This window comes from Borostomias antarcticus (assembly GCF_949987555.1).
Source record: "Borostomias antarcticus genome assembly, contig: scaffold_155, whole genome shotgun sequence".
In the NCBI taxonomy this organism is placed as follows: Eukaryota; Metazoa; Chordata; class Actinopteri; order Stomiiformes; family Stomiidae; genus Borostomias; species Borostomias antarcticus.
Window position 1 is genome coordinate 3,978 of NW_028176542.1, and position 8,523 is coordinate 12,500.

At 49.7% G+C, this 8,523-nt stretch overlaps 1 protein-coding gene and 1 pseudogene across 2 annotated transcripts in view; both read left to right on the forward strand.

Annotated features, from left to right (window-relative positions):
* The first annotated feature begins 701 nt into the window (after positions 1 to 701).
* Positions 702 to 4,637, forward strand: LOC311328374 (glycerophosphodiester phosphodiesterase 1-like; annotated as a pseudogene). Its single transcript has 6 exons — positions 702 to 848; positions 1,119 to 1,320; positions 1,789 to 1,892; positions 2,820 to 2,919; positions 3,097 to 3,167; positions 4,490 to 4,637. The product of its transcript is annotated as a glycerophosphodiester phosphodiesterase 1-like (transcript).
* Positions 4,638 to 5,990: 1,353 nt separating this feature from the next.
* LOC311328377 (MAPK regulated corepressor interacting protein 2-like) overlaps positions 5,991 to 8,523 on the forward strand; it is a 7,835-nt gene continuing 5,302 nt past the window's right edge. The window contains exons 1-2 of the mRNA XM_084462353.1: positions 5,991 to 6,650; positions 6,836 to 6,905. Coding sequence (XP_084318479.1) covers positions 6,596 to 6,650; positions 6,836 to 6,905 — 125 coding nt within the window. The 5' untranslated portion in view covers positions 5,991 to 6,595. The remainder of the gene's footprint in view (positions 6,651 to 6,835; positions 6,906 to 8,523) is intronic.

Sequence of the window (8,523 nt, forward strand, 5' to 3'; positions counted from 1 at the left end):
TACATACTTAACGACTCTTTATACATGCTACATACTTAACGAATCTTTATACATACATACTTAACGACTCTTTATACATGCTACATACTTAACGACTCTTTATACATGCTACATACTTAACCACTCTTTATACATGCTACATACTTAACGACTGCATCTCTCCCTAGTGTGAACTTGGGGAGATGCTCTCTTCCTCTCCATAGCAACGACCATTCCCACTGAGCAAAGACACGTCTAAAAAACGTCTTTTATATGTCTTTTTCTGACGTCCAAAGACATCCAATTAGGAGCCAGAATGAAAGTTTATTTTAGACGTTCAGATATTGAACCTGTTCTGCACGTCCACAGACGTCTTAGAGGGGTCCAAGCCAGTCTTAGAGGGGTCCAAGCCAGTCTTAGAGGGGTCCAAGCCAGTCTTAGAGGGGTCCAAGCCAGACGTGTGAATATTGAGGGGTCCAGCAGACGAACACACGGGGTTCAGGACCCACGGACGTTATTAAGACATGATCTGAACGTCTCCCTGACGTTGCGTGTTTGCTGGGTTGGGACAACCTTGCTTTCCTTACGTGACAATTTAACGCGTTTTAACACAATGTTACAAAACTGTGCTGTTTTTCGGCGGTGTTTCTGTTGGTTCTGTTCGGGGCGCGCATGCGCGGTGGGGACGTCCGTCGTTACTGCGTCTCTACGTTTTCGTCGTGATGTTTCGGTTCCGGTGCCAGCCGACCAGGCGAGCCGGTGCTGCGGCCCAATGCGCCCGCCCGCCCGTCCGCGCCGGGGTCCCCGCGGTGGCGCACCGTGCAGGAGAACATGACGCTCCTGAAAACACCCTTGCTGCGATCCGAGAGGTGATTCACTCAAGGACGGCTGGGATTATTATCTGGAATAGCCTACTCATGCCTGTTGATTGATAAATATGAAATTATGAATAAGACATAAGGTATCAATAGGGATCATTTTAATGCAACTGCACCCCGACATTGATTTGGAATCCTCCGGGGAAAAAGGCTCTGATCATGATGAATTTGACCAGAATGACGTGTTTATTCGTGCTTTATGACCGCTGTAGTCTAGCCTATATATACATCCACTCATCCTCCTGTACCGTGCCAGGCCAGCAGGACCGGAGCCAGCGGCGTGGAGCTGGACCTGAGCTGGACCTGAGCTGGACCCGAGCTGGACCTGAGCTGGACCTGAGCTTCACGGCCGATGGAGTCCCCGTCCTGATGCGTGACGAGAGCGTGGACCGAACCACCGCGCTGCAGCTGGCCGAGGTCAGGAGGTCAGGACGCTGGACGCGGCGGGGGGCCACCGGCTCAGGTGGGCGGTCCTCGTTAATAGTAGGCTAACCCCTAGTCTCCTCCTCTTTCTCCCAGCACCCATAGCGCTCTGGCGCACACGGGGGAGGCTATGACGCGACCATGACACTTGGGCACGTGTGGAGCTTCAGTCGCATGGCCTTCAGATCTGGTCATTCTTTAAACCAGGTCTTCAAATCAATTAAAAGAGCGTCCATTTTCAGCCATATGGGCCCATGGCTTGACTGTCTGTCCAGCCCACATGGTGACTTCAACAGTGCAGGGGGAGAGAGGGCACAGAGGACACATGAAATACCCCGAGTGAATGGTCCAGATATAGCACGTGTCTCAAATATAGCAGCACAAACGTCCGTGTCCCCCCGTGACTCCAGAGAGAGGTTCAGAGGGGAGAGGGTCCCTCCAGAGAGAGGTTCAGAGGGGAGAGGGTCCCTCCAGAGAGAGGTTCAGAGGGGAGAGGGTCCCTCCAGAGAGAGGTTCAGAGGGGAGAGGGTCCTGACGCTGGAGGAGGCGGTGGAGGAATGCATCAAACACCAGCTGACCAACCTCTTTGATGTGAACGGTCACCCTGATCAGGTATCAGCCCAGACTCTACCCATTCCCTGATCAGGTATTAGCCCAGACCCTCCCCATGCCCTGATCAGGTATTAGCCCAGACCCTCCCCATGCCCTGATCAGGTATTAGCCCAGACCCTCCCCATGCCCTGATCAGGTATTAGCCCAGACCCTCCCCATGCCCTGATCAGGTATTAGCCCAGACCCTCCCCATGCCCTGATCAGGTATTAGCCCAGACCCTCCCCATGCCCTGATCAGGTATTAGCCCAGACCCTCCCCATGCCCTGATCAGGTATTAGCCCAGACCCTCCCCATGCCCTGATCAGGTATTAGCCCAGACCCTCCCCATGCCCTGATCAGGTATTAGCCCAGACCCTCCCCATGCCCTGATCAGGTATTAGCCCAGACCCTCCCCATGCCCTGATCAGGTATTAGCCCAGACCCTCCCCATGCCCTGATCAGGTATTAGCCCAGACCCTCCCCATGCCCAGTCAGCTTCCCTTCAAACATACGCTATCTCTTTCAGTAGTATGAACTATAACCACGCACAGTGATTTAGCCACAGTGACGAGACAGGAAACGATAAATGTGTCGGGAGGTTATGGCGACTTAAAAGCCAGCTGTTTGAGGCAGTAACACGCCGACCCCCGCGGGCATGAAGACGCTCACAGCTGCTGCTCACAGTTGGCCGAGGGGGGGAGGAGGAGCGGGGGGGGGGGGGTTAAGCCCCTTAGCAATGCTGCTCTCATTCAAATGTCCTTCAATTTCCTCGAACTATACTCTACTCAAGACATACAGTAGACTTCATGAAATATATTTTAGAGTAAAGTCATTTAATGACAAGCCGCATCAAACGTTTGTGAGTGTGCCACTGCTGCGTAGGGTTCATTCTCTCAGGAGCTGCTTCTGTCCAAACTGAATGTCCCTCACCCCTCTCTCTCTTCCAGGCGGCCTCGGCGCTTGGTCAGATGTATAAAAAGCCCCCTGACCCCTGACCTCTACAACTCCAGCATGGTCTGCTCATTTGAGCCCAAAGTCATTTACAAGGTAATTGTGGAACTTGACTAATTGGTTTGATTAATAGCGATTCGTTAACAGTGATTAGGGAATGTCCAGGATGACCGCAGCCTGTGTGTGTGTGTGTGTGTGTGTGTGTGTGTGTGTGTTTCTTCTGGCCCGTCACACAACACTGCGTGACCTCTGACCTCCCCGACGCCCCCCCAGATGCGTCAGGCCGATCCCCGCGTGGTCACCGCCCTGACCCACCGGCCCTGGAGCCTCAGTCGCGTGCCTCAGTGGACATGCTGCTGGACTGGGCCCACCACCACCTGACTGGACTGGGCCCTCCTCCACCTGCTGGACTGGGCCCACCACCACCTGACTGGACTGGGCCCTCCTCCACCTGCTGTGGGACCTGTGCGGCGTGTCGGCCATCCTCATGCACAAAGACCACGTCTCCCCATGAGACCGCGTCTCGCCGTGAGACCAGGGGTCTGTCCCAATTCAAGGGTTGCATCCTACCTAGGTCGGATTTGAAGGCTGCTAGGTCACAGCGGGGCGACAAGTGCTGTCCCAGTTCATTCAGCCTACGAAGAGTCCTCCGAATGCAGCCCACAAACGCGGCCTACTTTTGACGAATTTGAAGGATACAACTGATGGATCCTTCGCGGCCTCCCTCCCAGAATGCATTTCGGTCCGGATGAATTCCTGTACCAGCCGCCATTGCTCGGATTTCAAAACGTTTTTAAACCGCTTTGATGTTAATATTATTACGTTTTAATAAAATGTCATGCCTGATAGTACCACCATAGAATCCCAATATGTGGAAACTTTATCCAAATTACACCTGTATCTACGAGTTTAGATAGACGATTTCGATAGGCATTTTCTGTGGTGTTTCCATAACAGGACAGGTCGCGCTAAGTTACCTCAGGACATGTCGCGCTACCGGCACGCGGCGCGCTTGGGGCTGCCTAGGCAACAAAACGACGAGTTGGGAATCCTTCGTAGGCTAGACCGTCCCATTTCACAAAACGTTTACACCTGGCCTACCTGGCCTGAAGGGCGCGACCTACGTAGACCGCGTAGGCTGCGATGTAGGTAGGATACAACCCTTGAATTGGGACAGACCCCACGTCTCCCTGTGAGCGCATGTCTCGGCACTTCCTGTCTGTCGCATCACATGACTCCCGTTTAGGGATGCTCCGATAATGGACATTCTATCCGATACCGATAACAGATATTAACATTGCTACAGTATTATGGCCGATAACCGATATTCACCTTTCCTTTGTCGATATGATCTGAAGTTTCTATGATAATCAAATGTTATAAATAGGCCTCCTGAAAAACACATGGAAACACTGTCTCTATTTCCAAAGCATTGAGAAAAGCGGAGAAATCCTAGATTTACCACAGTTTCCTCTCAACAACACACACAACAGCAGCTAGACACAAAATGATCGGCGGTTCACATCGGCCATGTTTTGCACATCGGGCCGATTCCATTAAAAAATGACTAACATCGTCCGATACCGATATGATTGCCAATATATATGGTGCATCCCTATTTCTGTGGTCTTTCTGCATGTCCTTGTCCTCTCCCCCGTGTCCTCAGGGACTCCGTGCAGTACTGGGCCAGGAGGGGGGTGGAGGTGCTGGGCTGGAGCGTCAACACGGGGGTGGAGAAGCAGTTCTCCCAGGACGTCCTGAAGATCAGCTACATCACAGACAGTCTGCTGGAGGACTGGGACACGCACTACTGACGCGCGCGCACACAGAACATTCCAGACTCTACAACACAATATGTACGGCAACCGTGTAGAATATGATTTATCTTCAATACTCATCACTGAAGTCCAGCTGTTTCTCTTTTTTTTGTTGATAGTTTTTAGGGCTTTTCAGCTTTAATGTTATAGGACAGTGTAGAGAGACAGGAAACGTGGGAGAGAGAGAGGGGAGGACATGCGGCACAGGACCCGAGCCGGGAATCGAACCCGGGTCCACCGGGCGAAGAACTAGTCTTCATATGGTGCGCGTCTTACCCGGTGAGCTGCCCCAGCTGGTTCTCTTTTAACAAGCCAAATACTGCATACATCTTTTCTCAGAGATACATTTGGGCCTGAATACTCTACAAACACACCCATCCATCCTCTTCTCCCTGGTATCGTCCTTACCTCTGACCCCAACATGAGTGGAAGGGAGGAAGGAAGGTTAGTCTACAATTTAGGGAATCATAACACATCCATGTGACTACTACCTACCTACCGACCAGCAATACTATCACTGCACTGAGAAAGAGCCCTTTCCTGGACCAAGAATCTCACTACTGACCTGTGTATTTTGTTTGTATTGTTACTCATCTAAAACAAAGGCCTGGATCAGGTTATGACACGGGTATAACAACTAACACCCCTGTAACTTCAAAGTCAAACATTGACAATGCATCTACAGAAGCATAGGCCTATGTGACGTAAGAATACGCAAGACGATAGGTTGACTGTTTCAAGAAATATAAAAATATGCCCTAATCTGCTTGCAGAGTGTCTGACTTGTTTTTTTGCATTTACACTCTAGTCATTTAGCAGACTTCATCAGGAGCTCGTAGGGTGAACAGCCTAGCTCTTTAACGGCTGCTTTGAGCTATGTTTGTGAACAAGCAATCTTTGGGTTACTGGCCAGGTCTTCAGGCGTAGCTCGAGGCTACCTCCATGTATATTGATGTGGGAGTCGGTAGTAAGCGGTGTTGTATTGCAAGGTCACTGGTGTAAACATGGGGGGGTATACGTACATGTTTGCTGTGTAAATATCTGACAGTAACGTTTGGCAAGTGTTGCAGACTGTTGCAGAGCGTCTAGTCTGCCCACGTTAGGGAGGGAGGGAGGAGGGGGCTGTCCATAGGCTGTCCCTGTAACCGCGGAGGGAGGGGAGAGGCTGTCCCTTTAACCGCGGAGGGAGGGGAGAGGCTGTCCCTTTAACCGCGGAGGGAGGGAAGAGGCTGTCCATAGGCTGTCCCTTTAACCGCGGAGGGAGGGAGGAGGCTGTCCCTTTAACCCCGGAGGGAGGGAAGAGGCTGTCCCTTTAACCGCGGAGGGAGGCGTGCCGCGTCCTCAGCCTCTGGTTCGCTCTGACCGGGTGAGCCGAGCGCACGGAGGTTTGGCCCCGTGAATGACAGCCTCACTTCTGACAGCCTCACTTCTGACATTGCACCGCCACGGTCGGACCTCCAAGGACCCGAGTCGAGTGAATGAAGAGGTCAGCGAACAGAGCAAGCGACGCAGAAAAGAAGGGTTGATCTGGAGATGCGACCTCATCTGAGCTAGTTTGGAGATGCGACCTCATCTGATCTAGTTTGGAGATGCGACCTCATCTGAGCTAGTTTGGAGATGCGACCTCATCTGATCTAGTTTGATGCGGACAGGAGCTGCGTGTCTCCCGGGAACTTCCCCTGCAAACTGCGTATGCGATCTGAGAAGACATGCAAAGACACTTTTGATTAAGGGAGAAGATCGGCTTATATCCTGAACCTGAATGAGTCAAAATAGCAGAAGAGAACGAATTTATACAACATTTGCAACCGCTCTTACATTTCTGGTCTCGGATACTGACCCGTCCAGCCACGTTGGACACATAAGGACACATAAGGACACATAAGGACACATAAGGGACACATAAGGACACATAAGGGACACATAAGGGTCATTAAAGTCCCTCTTGTGTACGCATGATGTACACAATCACCAGGGGTCCCAGCAAACTCGCCACACAACGACGAACAGGTAGGTTTCTAACTCGTTTACACAGTAAAACATCAAACACGCGGGTGTAGCAGAGCTCCAGTGTAATAGTATCATAGTATAGTATAGTATCATAGTATAGTATAGTATCATAATAGTAGTAATAGTCTCGCATGTGGCTCTTCTGCTTGTTGTATTAATTCATGTCTGTTTCTCTCTATATCAAGGTCCCACGCAGCAGATCGACAATAAAATAAGCGACTTCAAGCACAAACAAACGCCTTGGGTTGTGACTGAGTGAGTATGCTATACTTGAGTATGCTAGTCTTCTAAACGTCCTTATGACTGAGTGAGTATGCTATACTTGAGTATGCTAGTCTTCTAAACGTCCTTATGACTGAGTGAGTATGCTATACTTGAGTATGCTAGTCTTATACACGTCCTTATGACTGAGTGAGTATGCTATACTTGAGTATGCTAGTCTTCTAAACGTCCTTATGACTGAGTGAGTATGCTATACTTGAGTATGCTAGTGTTATAAACGTCCTTATGACTGAGTGAGTATGCTAGTCTTCTAAACGTCCTTATGACTGAGTGAGTATGCTAGTGACTGAGTGAGTATGCTAGTGACTGAGTGAGTATGCTAGTGACTGAGTGAGTATGCTAGTGACTGAGTTAGTATGCTAGTGACTGAGTTAGTATGCTAGTGACTGAGTGAGTATGCTATACTTGAGTATGCTAGTCTTATAAACGTCCTTATTTATACATCCTTATGCTAAAACAAGTCCATGTGCTGCTCATCCAGCCCCCCCGCTGCTCGTCAGCCTCTACTGAGATAAACAGCCTCTACTGAGATAAACAGCCTCTACTGAGATAAACAGCCTCTACTGAGATAAACAGCCTCTACTGAGATAAACAGGTCAGTCAGCCTCTACTGAGATAAACAGCCTCTACTGAGATAAACAGCCTCTACTGAGATAAACAGCCTCTACTGAGATAAACAGCCTCTACTGAGACAAACACGCAGATCTCTCAGGTGAATGACTGGTTTAATTACTGGTTTACTAACAGTTCCCGACCGAGGCTCATTCTCTGGCCTCTTATCAGCCCGCCTGCTGCCATATGGGACACATGTCCTTGAAGAGGAACCTGAGATGACCTTGTTGTGAGAAGCAAGGTTATAACTGAGCTGGTCCCGGAAGTAACCTTCCAGCTCAGAGGCTAGCAGCGAGCATGCTAGCAAAGTACGCACAGTCGAGGCCAGGCCTTTTCAAATAAGTTCACTATTTCAATATTCGAGGTAGCGGTCAGATGTGTAATTAGACAATGTGCTCTTTGTGTGTAGACAGGTTCACCAAGACAGGTTCATTGTAATCACTCTCTCTGTAGTTAGCAGCTAGGCTACATGCTACATGCTACATGCTGCGAAGCTTCGGATCACCATAGAAACGCCATTGTCGGGTGTACGGGAGCCGCTGTGGTTCATTTGGCCGGCAGCCCGTCTGGCGCAGAAGTCAAAAGAGCAGAGTCAGAATATCTCGTCTGTCTTGTTTTTCTGGATATGAACAAATGTAGTTGTAAGTTGCTCATTACAAACGTGAGTTCCCAGTGTTGGCTGGCATGTTGACCTGCCCCACACTTCATCAGACATCAGACAGACATGTCCAGTGGTGGAAATGGAAATTATTCACTGGGGGTTCAGGGGTTACTATTAACTCTGTTAGCAACTGGTAAATAAAAAATCTGGCTGGTTGATGAGCCAAAAAGTTAGATCTGGACCCTGCTACTAAAGTTAATATTACTACTATTATGTGGATTGAGAATCACATATGAGACCAAGATGACATGTTAAATAGTAATAATAGCAAATTGGAATAGTAAAAAGCAATTTCTTGTTTTGGGCTGGTAAAAAATC